Source organism: Periophthalmus magnuspinnatus, chromosome 5 (assembly GCF_009829125.3).
Source record: "Periophthalmus magnuspinnatus isolate fPerMag1 chromosome 5, fPerMag1.2.pri, whole genome shotgun sequence".
Taxonomy (NCBI): domain Eukaryota; kingdom Metazoa; phylum Chordata; class Actinopteri; order Gobiiformes; family Gobiidae; genus Periophthalmus; species Periophthalmus magnuspinnatus.
The window spans coordinates 30566598-30583053 of NC_047130.1; the positions used below are offsets into that span (position 1 = coordinate 30566598).

The 16456-nt window shown below is 37.7% G+C and overlaps 3 protein-coding genes and 1 non-coding gene across 5 annotated transcripts; 1 reads left to right on the top strand and 3 right to left on the bottom strand.

The window, feature by feature from the left end:
* The first annotated feature begins 1 nt into the window (after window position 1).
* Window positions 2-3954, top strand: ninj1 (ninjurin 1). The gene is made up of 3 exons (XM_033967168.2): window positions 2-207; window positions 2064-2301; window positions 3812-3954. Exons 1-3 carry the CDS (start codon window positions 151-153, stop codon window positions 3952-3954), a joined length of 438 nt encoding a protein of 145 aa, XP_033823059.1. The 5' UTR covers window positions 2-150.
* Window positions 3955-5051: 1097 nt separating this feature from the next.
* card19 (caspase recruitment domain family, member 19) lies at window positions 5052-8016 on the bottom strand. 2 transcript variants are annotated; one of them, XM_033967165.2, is made up of 6 exons: window positions 7945-8016; window positions 7217-7359; window positions 6965-7121; window positions 6818-6880; window positions 6496-6561; window positions 5052-6413 (listed from the first exon to the last, which is right to left on the bottom strand). In XM_033967165.2, exons 1-6 carry the CDS (start codon window positions 7949-7951, stop codon window positions 6304-6306), a joined length of 546 nt encoding a protein of 181 aa, XP_033823056.1. In that variant the 5' UTR covers window positions 7952-8016; the 3' UTR covers window positions 5052-6303. The 2 variants fall into 2 exon arrangements, with proteins under 2 accessions (XP_033823056.1, XP_033823058.1); XM_033967167.2 differs by having other exon boundaries at window positions 7217-7356; window positions 7945-8002.
* LOC117371730 (U6atac minor spliceosomal RNA) lies at window positions 5428-5556 on the bottom strand. The gene has a single exon (XR_004541481.1). It is a non-coding gene; the product is annotated as a U6atac minor spliceosomal RNA (small nuclear RNA).
* Window positions 8017-9012: 996 nt separating the features above from the next.
* bicd2 (bicaudal D homolog 2 (Drosophila)) lies at window positions 9013-15335 on the bottom strand. The gene is made up of 8 exons (XM_033967158.2): window positions 15096-15335; window positions 13342-13554; window positions 12581-12733; window positions 12049-12492; window positions 10884-11819; window positions 10628-10779; window positions 10116-10342; window positions 9013-10047 (listed from the first exon to the last, which is right to left on the bottom strand). The coding sequence occupies exons 1-7, from the start codon at window positions 15333-15335 to the stop codon at window positions 10117-10119; spliced, it is 2364 nt and encodes a 787-aa protein (XP_033823049.1). The 3' UTR covers window positions 9013-10047; window position 10116.
* Window positions 15336-16456: the final 1121 nt, after the last annotated feature.

Here is a 16456-nt window from a genome sequence, read left to right on the forward strand (position 1 = left end):
GGGAGGATGCGTCGTCACAACCGCCACTCGTTCATATTTAGTCCGCCTTGTGCCCACTGCTCGGAGGACCACCGCAGGAAGGCTCCCAGGCTCTGACGGCTTCATGAGCGGACTATTCCCGTCTTACAAAGTGTCTATTATCCAACAGCAATGGCGACGGATCATATGGAAATGAACGGTGATGCTGATCCCAACGGCGAAGTTGAGGTAATGCGCTCCTGTCTGGACATAATTCTTTGTCAGTCCTTTCACCAAGTAGACGGACTGTTTAGTGACCAAGGGCAATGAATGTAAACTCTCCACACACAGCCTATTTCCCTCATTTTAGGGTTTTTCCCACCATCGTTAAACCAAACATCTAAATATCTACATATCATTTAGTCTAGGAGATCCCAGGTTTAAGAGTAACTTGAGTTTTCTCCGGTCCTTGGTGCTGTTTGGAGAGGATCAGTTTACACATAATGACAGACAATACCAAACCATGTGGGCGCTGGCGCAGGTTACAATCAAATGAGGAATCCAGGTGAGCTGTCCAAAACGCACAGGTATCACAGGTGCTCAGGGAAAGAGACACAGCTACATTGTAATTCACCACAGTTTGAAATAAAATATACTCAGCAAATATTATAAGCAGGCTTTAAGATCCTTTGTGGAATTACTTTCAGCCGTGCCCATTCCATTTGAAGTTTTTCCCCTGCCAATACTTAGATTTCATTTCAGCCACTGCAAATGTCTTATGGGCAAACATTTCCGTGGTACGCTTACTTTGCCCAGTGCCTGCATTATAGTATTTAGAGTACTGTAGTGGAAAGGCCTACAGTATCAAAGCATCATAGTCTACTGGGGACTTCATCTCATCTTCATTGTCTTTTATTATTTTATTCTCCCCAAAAGCAGTTCAACAAATTGGTATTCCTAATTGTACTATCATTAACCTAATTTCATATATGTAGGCCTATGTCTGTGTGGAATTTAACTGGCAAAATTATTGTGCAGATTCATTCTTTGTTTATGCTATGAAATTCTTTAAATTCCAGTCCATAATCTCTTGAGTGACTATGGCACAGAACTCTGTCAGTACTGCCCACACTGAACACATCGAGTTATAAATATTAGTCTACTTCTAATTTAAGAAAAGCTGTGTATTGAAATATCATCTTCTTGGTCACTGTGGAGGTGTAAGGGCTATTAAGGGTTTTTTCCATTTGTTTTTGGCCAAGTTTATGCTGAGTAGTTGCTAACCTGGGCATAAAGGACTCATTGATTGGTCACTCAAAACACATGTTAAACTCAACTGTAAATATTACACGTGAGAAATCCCAAGTGTTGGCTGTGGGATGGTTACTTAGGTACGGTACCACAGTTACAGCCCAGGACTCATAGGCAAGTAGGCAAATGATTGTGTTTACTCTGTTTGAACATTAGGCCTAATCTATTTACCTCTGCAAAAGTCAAAGTTGTAGTATTTTGTCTTATCACAATATCAGTATTCCTAAATTTGCATTTGTATTATTACCTCTTAAGTTGTCACCAACCTTATTGGTGCTGATGACAAATTTTTTAAGAATTTCCCCTTGAGGATGAATATATTCTGACTCATTTTTCCCATGCTGCCTATGTGTTTGGGTAGAGTTTCTTTTACTTCTGCATATGATTTATTTTAGATTCGCACAGCATTAAAAAGAGAGGAAGAGGATTGGCAAAGAGTGTCAGACTGAAATGAACACATGACCTCTGGAGACTTCCTGTTTTTCAGTGGTTCATATGTTTTCACTTCCATTATTTCATACTTAAAGAATTGTTTTGGTTTTGTTTTACACCATCTTCTCGTAAATATTTGTTAATTGCGGATAAAGAATATAAAAGCCAGATTTGTGTAACATTTCACTGAAGTGCCAGATGAAAGTTCAATTTCACTTCTTCTGCATCTCAAAACACATCAATATTGTGGTCAAAATGTTGTAATAAAATGTTTCTAATTGATTTGAAAAATTTGAGAGCCACTGTTCTAATATATCCTACACCGCATCATATGTGCCCCTTTTTGTCCATATTTGGTATAGGTTCCTTTCCGGGGCCGTGGTGATAGGACGAAGGGGCCCCTAAACATGAACCACTATGCCAATAAGAAGAGCGCGGCGGAGAGCATGCTGGACGTGGCTCTGCTGATGGCTAATGCTTCACAACTCAAAGCTGTGTTGCAGCAGGGCCCAGATTTCACCTTCTACACAGTTCTTATAGCTCTCATCAGCATCTCCCTCATCCTGCAGATATTGGTGGGAATACTGCTTATCTTCATAGGTGAGTATTAGGGTTTTCACAAGCACCACTTTAACCCAATTAAACGTCAACACTAAAGTATGATTATCCCAGTGAAGCCTATAGATCCTTAAGAGTCAAATATGAATGTGCTATAGAAAAGAAAAAAAACAACACATTTCTCACTAGTGCAAAAAAAGACTTAGCCTATGTACAATAAACACTGAGCTCATAAAAATGTCATCTCCTTTATGAATATGTATATAAAGATCAAAGCAAACATGTCTGGATTTATAAAAAAACTTAGGTACCACTGAACCACTAAATTACTGTAATTTGTAATTAACAAAGTCATGGTGTTTCTTTTTTGATAGAAAATGTGAAGACCTCAGTTTTAACGTAGTTCTGCTCTTCAAGTTTAGTTTCCTCCCTCAGTGGTGCTGTTAAACTCCACAGTCATGACGTTATCTCGTGTGAACAGAGAACCCTGTTGTGATAGAGGGATGCCTTCAGAAAGCCCAGACAGACCTTTAAATACTAAACTAGTAGGGACACATGTCACTATTAGGGCATGCACTAAATATTTATCTCTAAACATATAGCTGTGGAATTATTTAATCTGTGTCGAATACATTCAGTGTTTGTTTGTTTTTTTGTTTTTTTTTTTATCCATCTCATGGTAGTAAAAACGTGGCTGGAGGAATAAACTAGTATTATATTGGGGAAGAAATTGTGTTAATTTATACTATAAGGTGGGGTTATATTTCATTTGATAAAATACAGAAAATATAAAAAATCTAATTGAAAACCAAGAAAAATAGGAGGAAAATTGCCATCTCTATGTAAACATTACAAAGTGTCACACAGGACATCTGCTGGGATGTGCTGCATGTTACAGTCAAACTAAACATTACTTGATAAACCAATGAACTTCCTCTGCCACGTATACTTAAAAAACAGAATTCTTTGCCTATTAGTTTCCAAACCCTCTCAGAAAGGTCCCTCATAAATGAGTTTTTCTCTCCCTTTAATGTTCTCTTTCAAAGAGAAATCTTCAGCTTTGTAAATAAATTTGATAGAATTTCATTGATCTAACAGTAATAGTCCATTTTTATCTATATTGTTCTTAAGTATTTTAACACAAATCACACCTGACAGCTCAGCCCGTATCAACCTTCACACTTCTCCTCCCCTTTTTCCCAAACCAATGGTCTTTATTGGCTTAATGTTTTTAACATACCACTCTACCATATCTTACACGGCAGCTCTAGGTTAGGAATGTCATATACTCTATGTCTGGCCAAATATCGATCAGTAATAACTTTTCATAACATTTGATTTTGCCTACAAACTAATGCAATTATGTTGAATATTTATTTTTTGAACATACACAATACAGACAGACAACACTGCCCCAAACTCCATGCTTTTGCTGCTGACAGAGGGTTGACTGTAGACCTCGAAATTAAAAAGACCCAATTGTTGTTCATTTTGTTGCGCCCTCTTGTGGAGATCAGTGTAACTTATAAATATTTCCCTCTTGTGCTTTCAGTGAAGTGGAACCTAAATGATGAGAGAATGCACTATAGACTCAACATCCTTGAAAACGTCGCTACTGCCTTGGTTTTTGTCATTGTTGTTGTCAATGTCTTCATCACTGCCTTTGGTGTACAGCAGCCTGAAAAAAGTGGATAACCTAAATTATCACCCAGACCAAATAGAGCTACCAAATAGACAGTATTATATTCAGATGCAACAGTCCAGACTTTTAAACTAGCACGTGAACACATCCTGCTGCTGCCTTCAACTCCACGGTGGACCAAGATGTTTGATAATCTTTTTGTGTAAAGAAGGTTAAATGAAAATATCTAAGCACTAGTATCACCTGTTGAGATGGGATATAGTTTTGAACATTTTATTACCTCAAGTTACTGAAACAAAATGCCTTTATATTTCAAAGATATTGACAGTTTTATCTCTTGCTTTTTAATGTAAGAAATATGAGCTTTAGAATAATGTGTTGTAGTGTTTGAAATGCTTTTTACAAATGTACAAAAAATACCAGTACTTTTCATTGTATACTCAATTATGTGGACCTGTTATCATATTTTTTGTGTTATTCTATGCAATCCACCTTATGTGTATACATACATTAATACCAAATATGCCAGGCCATTATTTGATCACTGATTATGAGCCTTCAGGTAACTAAAATTCCTCTGCTACAATTTTACACCAGATTTATAAATAATTGTTTGTCCTGCGTTGTTTATTGTATGTAAAAGACTTGATTTTAAATCTGTTTTTCAGTTTAATTTGTAGTGTAATTAACAATGGATAGCCCTTACTGTGAGTTATGTGGGCAGATGTAAGAAATATCTCAGAGTGCCTCAGTCCTTGAACCTGTTCACATGACTCTAAAAGGCTACATTCATTTTTATTTCTACATTTCTCCAATGAGGACCTGAGATTTTTAAATATATTTTATACATCACTCGTTTGATCCAGGGAAGTGCTCCACCCACCCCAATTTTTTATTTTAAATGTGTCGTGTGTTTTGTTTTTCTGAGACAAAAAAAAGACCTGGACAGGCTCCAGAGTCCTGAGACCAAAATAACTGATAGCATCTAATTAATCAAAAATGTTGTTTCTTCTGTACTGTTTCCTTTGCAGTCAGGTTGAATCTTTTGACCACATGTTTATTGTATCTTGGCACTGAATACACTGTGGCACTTTGATGAGTTTTCTTCTCTGATTTATAAATAAAACGGAAGTATCTGTGTAGTTAAGCACATTTGTTTAATAGAAACAGTGATACAAATGACCAATGCACATCTCAATGAAAGGTTTTAAAGAACACAAGACCAGATCCATGGAGATATTTCATACTTGTCAGGTTTTAGTCCATTCAGTTGAGTAGCTGCCAAAATACAAGCACTTGAAAAGTAATTTCTGACAGCGATGGGCTTTATTATTAAGTTAAATTAAATACATTTTTTATGAATGCAGTACAGTAAAATAAAATTGTATTCATGCAAAGGAAATCACGGTCTCTAACTTGTCAGTCTATTCAGGAAGAAGCTGCATCCTGCTGGAGTTTCTGGAAAAGTGGTTATTACTTTTCAGTTTCAGTGACACAGGGCATGGCTTTCGTGCGTTAATATTTAGGAAATTACTTGGTTTTGGAATGCCACGAAACAGGTGGCAATGCTTTAACAACATAAGTAATGCCGGCCTCAGGCGCCGTTTCCATCCTTATCAAGGGGAGCGCACACCTTCTCTCCCTTCATACGTCACGTGCTGAGCGGGATGAACTCTTTATAAAAGGCCACACGCGCCTTGATCATGGTGCCACACATTAGCAGGCCTGATGCCAGCTTTCCAATCAAAGGACGGGGTTTCAATATTTAAAATTGGAATCAATGTACCGTGCATTTTAACATATATTTAGCTACAATCCCATAATGCAATGCGAGAAAATTATGCAAATTAGCTGCTGACCCATTTTCCGCTCACATAAACTGAAACGCAAACAACCCTGAAAGCGCTTAACAAACTACTTTAAAAGTTCGCACATAGATTTGTTCCTGGTCAGAAGACTTAGCTCATTTATATTCATTTATTCTTATTTATAAAGGCGAACTGTATCAAACAGAATTCCCGAGTTTGGTGTAGTAACTTATAGAACCACAAGAGGGCGACTTTGGTCTTTTAAAAGCTAAACTTTATAGGCCTAACTTTGCAAAATGCGTTATATTTCTTGTATACACACGTATAGTGGATATGTTTTGTTTTGCTTTTTTTTTTTTTTAATCCCTTTTAATAATTAAGGCCTCAAAAGTATACATAAAGTGCACTCTCATTTGCAAGAATAGGTTATTAATGTACTATGTTCATAATACAACTACCAACCACCCACATTAGAAACATTAGAAAATGTTACAAACTTATTTTAAGGCTTAAAAAATAGTGTGCTTTGGCAGTTTGTACATTCACGGTGAGGAGTAAATGTAGAAAAAAAAATGTGCGTAATAAAGCACTATATTATTTCTTGAGTGTTTCTTCTGTGTACCATATGAGAACCTCTTGAGCTTTTTTCTTCAGACCTAGAGCTGCCATTCCTAGAGCGCGGCTGCCACCTGTCAGTTTAGCTTCTACAAAAAAATACTTAGTAAAGGAGATTGCGTAGCAAAAAATAAAATAAATGATGCATAATTCAAAGAAAATAACACTTACCTCCATAGTAATAGATCAAAGCCAATCCCAACACAATACCAAAACAACCAATGAAGAAGGAAGGCCCTAGCAATGATTAAAAAAAAGGCAAGTAATGAATGTTTGAACAAAATTTCAACCATGAATATTATGAGATGGCGTAATCCCTTATTGGTCCAGGAGTGGTCCAATAAATAAGGTTTCAGAGGTAGTCATCTGGACACTGTTTTTGCAATGAAGACATTTCTGCTCCCAGTGTCCAGATGACAACCTCTGAAATCTTTTCTACAATGAATGTTATGTAGATCTTAAACAATCTTTATGCAATCTTATGTAATCCTACCTTGATCATTCAGGACATGTTTCTGCTGGAGGTTTTGAGGGTATCTCAATGGATCTAAAGAATCTAATTTAATGAACACATGTTAAGACACCTTACAATGCAATTTTTTGTTATTTAGATGTGTAAAATACTGTTGTTGAGACATACCCCTGAGGCGAAGTCGAGTTGGTAAACTGTAGTATACTTCTTCCACATGCAAGTGTAGCGCTCTGTAAAACTCTCGACAGGCCTCCTCTCCTTTACTCTGCAAATGTGTCAAGAGCTCGCCAAGTCGAACACTGGTGGGCACATCCAAGTTACGAAACTGTCAAAAAAAATAGTAATAACTTATTTCTGCCATTTATTTACAGTTCTGATGGATTTATTGGCTTAGGACAGTAATAAGTAAAGTGTACTCACTCTGGAGGCCTCCTTATCTGTGAGTATTTGTGGATAAATCCGGTTAAGTTGAAGTATGAGTTTATCCACTAGTTCTGTGTCCAGTCTGTGGTCAGCCTTGAGGAAGGTGCTGTCCTCTGCTAGCTGGTCTTGAAAACTATCTGCTGGGGAGATATTAGATTGCATTTTAAATATTTGATTGTACACAGAAGATGTGTTTATAAATATAACTATAAAAACAGATGTTAAAGTAGACATGTTATTATCACTAATACTTTATTACGTTTATGTTTTTTTGTTTGTTTTCTGTGCATCTTGACTTTATATACATGGAATGCATTACATAAGACATAATATATCTTTTCTAATATCTTATCTTATCTTATACATAATTATCAAAGTCAGTCAGTTTGATCCAGAACTTGCTTGGTATTAAATCTTGCCCTGTGTTCCCAACGTGAGAAGCTTGAGAATTTCAAGTAAAAGAGCATTACAAAAGTTGCAGAAGTTCATAAGATTAGTGCTGATCGCCATTTGAAAAGACGATCCTGTCAAGCCCAAAACTTCTGAAAAACGATTCACGCTTTTGTAGCAAAGCGGAGCAACGTTTCAGCTTCTCTAATGACATGTGTTAGTGAGATGGAATAAGCGCCGTCTAAAAACACACTGAAAACCACAATATATAGCCCCTATATACAACCCTGTCAAATATACTATATATAATTACACTTTTACTAAAAGACACGAACCTCCCATTGTGGAGTCCCCTTTTTCTGTCCTTTGTTTGGTCACTCCCTCTTACGTCAGGACGCAAAATGTTAAGACGTACGTCACGTCTTCAGCGCCGCAGCTCTTCCGGAAACAAAAGTGAGTAGAAAGTTCGCCTCTAAATTTAAAATAATCGATTCAACTTCCAAAATAAAGACCTACAATATAGACAAAACTGTCAAATTTTTTGTTTTAATGCTTTTATAGAATAATTGATCATGTCGTGTAAGATTTGCTGAAAACGCCCCTTTAAAGACTGAGCACATTATAGACCATTATAGCCTAGACCTTTCTTTTTTAGCCATAAAAATCATGTTAAAGGAGGTATAAACATGTATTTTTACCTTGTCCATCCTTTTTTTTTTTTTTTTTTTTGATGCATCAAATAAATGTGTAATACCAGATTAAGTAGAAGAAAAATATAAAAACGACTGTCCTTTTGAGCAACTTTTATACCAGCAAACAATGAAGAAACTATCTGGCCAGCTCAGAAACACTTCAAATTACATACTTGAACAATACAAGAGATTATGTATATTGTACTCAGGATTAGGTTTTTACAATCTATAAAAGAATGTCAGGCGTTTATGCACCTAAGACAGGGGTGTCCAAGCTATGGCATGGGGGCCAAATGCGGCCCTAAGACCAATTTTTATTGGCTCTCAGGCCTTCAGTTGAACTGGCCTAATTGATCATAATCAGTACTTTTTACGGCACATTTGAGTAATCCTACTAATATAACCTAAATAACATCACATTGAATTGTCATATAGACCTAATAATAATATTTCAAGCCTTATTTAAAGTATGTTAAATGCACCCATCTGAATTATTATCCACTGTACTGACTGGTCTGTGGCCCTCCGTGTAGAATATTTTTCAAGATATGACCTAAGATTTTATATATATATATATATATATATATATATATATATATATATATATATATATATATATATATATATATATATATATATATATATATATATATATATATATATATATATATATATATATATATATAAAATGGAAACAAAGAAATAATGAATAATGAAAATTAGATTTATTTCACATGACACATAATGACACATAAGTAGGCTATTACCACAGATGCCAGACACAGACATGAATCTTTCAAGTGGTTTACCAGGTCACTCAGCTCAAACCTTGTGGAAAAAAGGGGCAATGAAATAAATACAGTTGCAGTTGTAGTAAAACATACAAATGTAAAGAACTCAAATGTAAAGAACTCAAATGTTAGGGGACATTTGAAACTAGTGTGACAATTATAGCATAGCATTATTATTATTATTATTATTACTATGTGTCATTGTGCTTTTTCAACAAACTGGGCACTGCAAGAGTATTGGCAAAATGTTAGAAAATTATAAAAAGTAAAACATCTATAACATCTCTCCTTCATGGACAATACGAAATACTGTTGACACTTGTAGCATAAACATTTTTAAATAATGTTTTCCTTATTTATAACAAGTTGATATGTAACAGCTCTTCCATCTATAACATTAAAATAATTTATACAAAACAAATGTGAACATTTGTGTTTAAAACCTTATGTAAAAGCTATAAATAGATTTTTATTTTTTTATTTTTTGAGATTTATCACATTTGCTTCATAAAATCTTTTTGTTTCCAGGCAGTGATAAGGAAACCGGTCACAAGAAGGCTTTAAGGAAAAGAGTTAAGGCAGAAGAGCATCTGAAATGGCAGGTCTTAAAGGTATTCCACAGAATATTCCTTATTAGTTAACAAAAATAAAATAAATATGTTATATTCTCAAGAATGTCATGATATATATGGCATAAAAAGTCAAAACGACATAATACTCATAAGTGGCATTATTAGTTCAAAATAAAAATGTGTTTGTTTGTTTTTTTTTGTTTTTTTTAAAGTGCTCAGTTTAGGCAATACGAAATCATTCACTCTCTGTCATATGAGTGTCGAACAACTGAGAGCTGGAAGGCAAACCACTTTGGCACTTTAGAAAGTGACTTGACGAATACTGTAAGAAAACAAAAGAACCAGATGCACAGGAACCTGGACTCTGATCTTGGGAAGACATACTGTAAAAAACAGAAATGTAAAAAGTCTAAGACTTTATATGGCAGAGAAATGCCTGCTTCTTACTTACTTTACTTGTGGCTGGCTCCTTTTCCCTTTTTGCCCTTGCCTGCTGCTACTGTGGCACTGTTGCGACGTGCCTGTTCGTGGTCAAACTCTAAATCTTCGAGTCGCTGTGTTAAGGCCAGTTTCTGCTGAATGGCCATTCGCAACAGTGAATTTAGGGTCTTCTTCTCATCTTCGGCTGCAGCAAGTTGTCTCTGCATATCATCCAGTTGAGTAACATACTCATCACACCTGGAAGACACAGTATAGAAAAACAAGACACAATCATACATTAATAACCAGCAGATGGAGCCATTTTTCCCACAACAATCTGGGAGTCACATGTTATATTCCCTGAACAGCATTTTCCAGATGGGAGGATAGGATTTCTGGTAAATGACTTACAAAGAATAATATAGGCCTGCCTACACAGTACCACCTGTTATAATAATTTATATTTAATTTATAGCATATTTTCTGTCTTTAATATGCCATGCCATGGTGTACAGTTTATCTGCTCTAGAGTTGTAAATGCACCTTGTAGCAAACATGGCTCGCAGAGAGGAGAATGTGGCAGCATCTTCTTTAAGAGCCTTCAGTTCATTGCGAAGCTTCGTTATGGTCTCAGTCACCATCGCCTTTTCACCTTCGTACTTACTCTTTAGGTTTGCCAAAGCAACCTCAGCTGTCTAAAATCAAGAAAAATTGTAAGCATGTTTATAAGCAGATAAATTAATCTAGGCAATATTGCATTTAATGGCCTTGTTTTAACAAGAAATTTTGTCATGCAAACCTGTTTGTTAGCCTTTAGGACTGCTCTAAGAGTTGCAATTTGTTCTCGTTTAGTGCTCAGCAGAGACTTCAGTTTGAGGATTTCTTCCATGCAAGCCTCTTTGTCTTTGTCTGCTACTGAGCTCAGCTCTAGATTGGCCAGTCTCTGGCGGGACAGCTCCGTGGTGCGGTCCACAGCTTGCTGAAGGTGGCGGATCTGATCCCGAATGATTGCTACCAGGTTATAGATGTTCATGGGCTCTGGCCGCTGATCAGCAGCTGACTCAGTCAGACCATTAGTGAGTTCTTTTCCTTCTTGACCTCTTCGGACCAAGGCTTTTCCCTCTTTATAATAGTCAAGCATGACACGATTCGGGGTTTCATTGTTGCACATGCAGACGTGGTTGTAAAGGTTTGCAAGCTCTTCACTGAATGCTATGAGCTCATCCTGGGCGATGTTGAGGCTTCCCAGAGACTCTCCCGCAGCCTCAGTGGCCACATGCAGCTCTTTCTCCAGGCGGGCGACTAGGGCTTTATCCGCCTGGCTGATCTTCTCTAGAGAGGCCAGACTGGCCCTCAGCTCCTGGACCGTGCCTTCCAGTCGTCCACGCTCCACCTCATACTGGCTTCGACACTGCTCATATTCTGCCTTTATGCTTTTCAGTTCCTGTCTCAGTTCCCCTGCCTCAGACATGGCCACAGTGTATTTGCACTTGAGGATCTCAGGCCCGTTGATGTCCAGCTCATAGTACTCTCCATCGTCGTGACTGTCCCGGTCTTTTTCAGAGTCCAGAGCCGACTGACGCTCTTTGCTGGCATGGAGTTTCCTCATGGCGCTCAGGTTCTCTGTCAGCCTGTTGACTGTCTCCTTTTGCTCAGACACAGTGCCATAGGCCTGCTCCAGCTGCTTCTGACTCTCCTGAAGAGAACTGATCAAGGAAACCTTCTCTCGCTCCACCTTGAGCAAAACAATGAAACAGTCACTTGATTCATGAATGGTACCTTCACTTAAAAAAGGCATATCCTTTTTTGGAATAAAGTTACATTTAAAATCACATTACTTAGCTTGAAAAATTCTGACAACTAGCCATTAAAATTGTTAAATATAAAATCACCAATATAATCACCAATATTGATTCAACAATCAATAATCCCTATGAGTAATAATTTATGAGCAAAATCAATACCTGTACAAGCTGCTGTTTGAGCTTCTGAATCTCTGATATGTTGAGTTCGCTCAGTAAGTCATCCACTAAGCTGGGAGCAGGTTTGAAGCCATCTCTTTTGTTAGCATCGTCCCCTTCACCAGTTTTGACCAATCCATTTTCAAAACCACTGATAAGGTCATCATTGTCAGGCTCTGTAGCTGAGGGGTCATCATGAAGCTTCAGGTTGTCTATAGATATATTAAATGAGCTGTTGTAGACCGACCCCCCGATGGTCATATAGTGGGAGAGTTCTTTTCGAAGACTGGCCTTCTGCTCACGTTCGGTCTTTATCGTCTCTAAGGCCTCGGCCAGCTGCCGCTCAGCGATCTCTCTCAGATGAATGGCCTCCTCAGTTTGACTGTGCTGACACTGGGAGTCCTCTTCCATGCGACGGATTTCATGTTTGAGGCCCTCAAACTCCACCTGAAGAGTTCAGGCGTCAGAGGTCAGACAAGCTATATGAGCTGCTTCTCCAGGACTTCTAATGTATTTAATGTGTAGTTTGTCTTACCTGGTTTTGTTTCAAGACAGACACTTGCTTCTGAAGAGAAATATTTTCCTCCTCCAACTCGCTATAGTCCTGTAGCAGTCGAGCTTCTCGCACTTTATACTCTCTGATATCATCACGCATTTGAGTACGCTGCAGGTCTGCAAGCTCTGAATTCTGAAATGGCAAAAAAATTGACACAAAACCTTAACCAAATAAAAATCTAATACTAGACATTTTTTCAGTTTCATATAACTGTAAATTAACTGTTCTACACAATTTGTAATCTTTAATATGACCTTTTAATATGGATTAGTAGTAAAAAGGTAAATGTCATCAACCTTTTTGCAAATATACTGATTAAATTGTCTGTAAATGTTGCTGTTTGAGAGGGCAGGCTGGTTTTGTCCCTGAACTACACACTGACATTTGAAGGGCCTACATATCAAATGTTGGATTCCCCTGTTTTAGAAGGAAATTGGACAAAAAGATGTTTATTTTTTCTAAGATTGCTAAAGCATATCATCTTCCTCCTACTGGAGTGTCAATCAGTCTATCTATGTTAAATCATTCTGTTTTTAGATATACAGATAATAGATATTCTTTCCACAGAACCCTTTATATTACATCATGAACAACTAGTGTATTTCGCCCCTAATATTTGTTTTACCCTTACCACACATAGTTATCATAGTTGTAACATAGTCCCTTTTGATGATTTTCAAAAATAGTGTTTGGTTAGTATTAGCACAGTTACAATTGACCAAAAATTAAATATTTATTACCTCTCTCATCTCCAGGGTGATCAATGAGAGGCGGTCATTTTCTGCCAGGGCATTGGTGAGCGAGGCTTTGGTCTGCCGCAGCTCATTCTGCAGCTCCAGGACTTTCTGCTGGTACAGAGCCTCTTTACTGGCTGACTCCAGGATCAGAGACTCCTCCCGGCTCTCCCCGTCTGCGGCCACTTTCCTGTGAGTTGAGTGAGCCTGTCCAAAGGCCTAACAAAGGAGCAGAAATAAAATGAGGTATTCAGACATAAAGGAAGAATATTCAGAGGTTAAAACACTAATTAACTTTTCTCACATACATCTTGCTTCCATGCAGCTATTTACACAACATGCATTGACCAAGTAACAGTGCAAAGAAAGAACCTAAATGTCCACTATGGATAAAACTAAATCTCAACAAGCATCTGTGAGAAATACAGTACTCAAAACTGGCATCAGTTTAACAGACCATCCATTCCTTTAGATTGATTTTTTTTTTAATGTTTCACAAGTCAAAACATTTTTAACCATTTGTGTCTGAGAGAGAATCCGTCTGGTTTTGTGCTTTACTGCACCAACAGGTCTATTATGGAAACACATGGCCCGCAGCTGCACGTGTTATTATGTGCCAAAAACAAACAAAGCCTTTGAAATTCTTTAGTTCTTTACTTAGAAGTTTTTAATTGAAGCATTTAACATTCAATAATAAACACCTCTTAATAAATTTGAGATAATACCGGTAGAGTTTCTAAACTTCCAAATTGCTTTTTCACGGTAATATGACCCATCACTGCCATCCAATATGATATAAATAAAACAAGGAAGCTGCTGCTCACTATCATGAGTTACTCACACAATGACTTGCAACAGTTTAGTTCTGATTTACTACAGTTTGTGAATATGACAATACCATTATTACATAGGCCTATGTGCCATCCCAGACTATGGCTATGTCAATATAATGTGTGCTTTTTATGGTTCAGTCTACTGATTTATTACACCACAAATGTTGCTACAAGATTATTATAAATACTACTGCAACAATGGTGTTTATTTAGCTGATGGATATCTTTGTCAGTTTTGTCTGTAATTAGGGTTTTCCTTGGTCCTCTGGAGTGGACTGAGGACTTTGCTCTGCTGGAAAAAAGCAGCTCCAAATAACCAGTTTGGAAATCATCACAGAGGACTGTGAAAATACCACAGATAGCTGTTATTCCTCTAAAAACTCCCAGTGATGTCACTGCACCATGTGTAAACGTTTCTCTTTTCACTTCCTCGGCAGCTTCCTTTGTTAGTGATAACACTGACCACATTATAATCTGATTGGTCAAGCACATGGAGAAATCTGACATTGCAGCCAGAGCAAAATCAGTGACTTTGGGCCTCAGTCATACATTCCAAGAGCAAGTCCAGGCACGAGACACCAAAGGGCTCTGCTGATGCTGACAGGCTGATTCTCCTAAATACACTGAAATCATTTAACTACTGTGGCTGCCAAGTGCAGTTAGACCAAATAATAAACCTACATTGTTTAATGAAGAATTGTAGCCTAAATACAGAGCAATATGTTGAAATAAGCATTAATAACAATGTAACTTCGGTCATTAACTATAGGCCTACTTCCTTTACTCTTGTCAGTAGAAAGTTTGCCTAATAACGACAAACAAATCTAAAGAATGTTAAGGTGGAAAAAAGTGAGGAATTGATGTCACTTGGATCACTCCTAATTGGGCTCATTTTTCATTAGCATAACTAGCTTTATTTTGAGTTACCTCCTTGAGCTGGTGTAGTTCCTGTCTGACAGACTCGTATTCTGCCTCCAGCTCCTCATATCTTTGCTGGAGCAGTTGTTTCTCCTCCAGCACCGCCAGACCGTACTCCGCAGCCTGGATCTTCTCGTGGGTGGTGTCGCGGAGCTCCCGGGAAAGTCGCTCGACCTCAGCGCGGAGCCACTGTGGCCCGGCCTCAGTCACCAGCTCCGCTTCGGGATATTCGTGATCGTCCGTGGACATTTTGCCAAGCTGCAGACTCGCCGCTATAACGGGATCCAGCCCAGACAAGCAGGAGTGGTTCAGATATCACAGACTTCTTTGTTTTTGAGTCGCATTGTCGTGATTCATTGGAGTTTAGCGCTCCTCTGCGATTCAGCTGCAGTCTTGGGCAATTCTTAGCGACAAAGTCAATAATTTGATCATTATCGTAGACTTTTCCTCTGCCCTTGTCGTATGGCTGTGAAAACTTCTGTTGAGATCATCGAGAGGAAAATGCTATTCCTGCAAGACGTTCAAATGTGCTGCAAAGGGAATTGTAGTTTCTAAAGTGACGCCATTGCATGTAGAACAATGGGCAGTAGTTTTCTGAGGACTACAATTACCATAATGCAATGCTTGGCTTCACGGGCAGTTGAGTATGTGATGCCACACTGACACCTAGTGGTTGTACAGTCTGGTTGTATATCAAAATGGACAAATTGAAAGAACAACATGGGGACCTACCCAACATTTTGGTGGGAATAAACAAACATTTCTAACACCACAACAAACTTAAAATAATCCTTGTATGTAGTTATTCATTTGTCAACTATTTATATTATTATTATCCATTTGTACAGCTATGCAATTATATATTTTTAAATTTAGACTACTGTATGCCTAATTAAATAGGGCTTAAACCATTTAATTGTTAACTTTTGTCTCCTGACCTGAATACGTCATGTGGTGTGTTGCAATAACCTGTGTTGTTATTACATAGTAAGAACATAAACCAAATAGCCAATCACATTTGGGTGCGGTGTGTGAATGTGAAAGCAAAACAGCGTGGGACTTACCGTTGTGCTGTGTGTCTTACAGAGCAGTTGGACGGGTTGAGGAAGTTGTCCCATTATGATTAAGTCTCACCGGCACCTGGGCTGGGACACAGGACTGCAGCTGAACCCTGATAAATGGTAGGCTGAGTACACAGTTGCGTGTCTGTCTTGTCCCCTTCTTTATGTATTTGTTTGTTCAGTTTTTACCTGAACCCTCTTTAGCCTTTATCATTCACAGTTCTAGCTATATGTCTTAATTTTTGTATATGTATTGTTTATCTTCCATGGAGCCATTTCTAATGTTTCTTTTGCAGGAAAATGGAACAA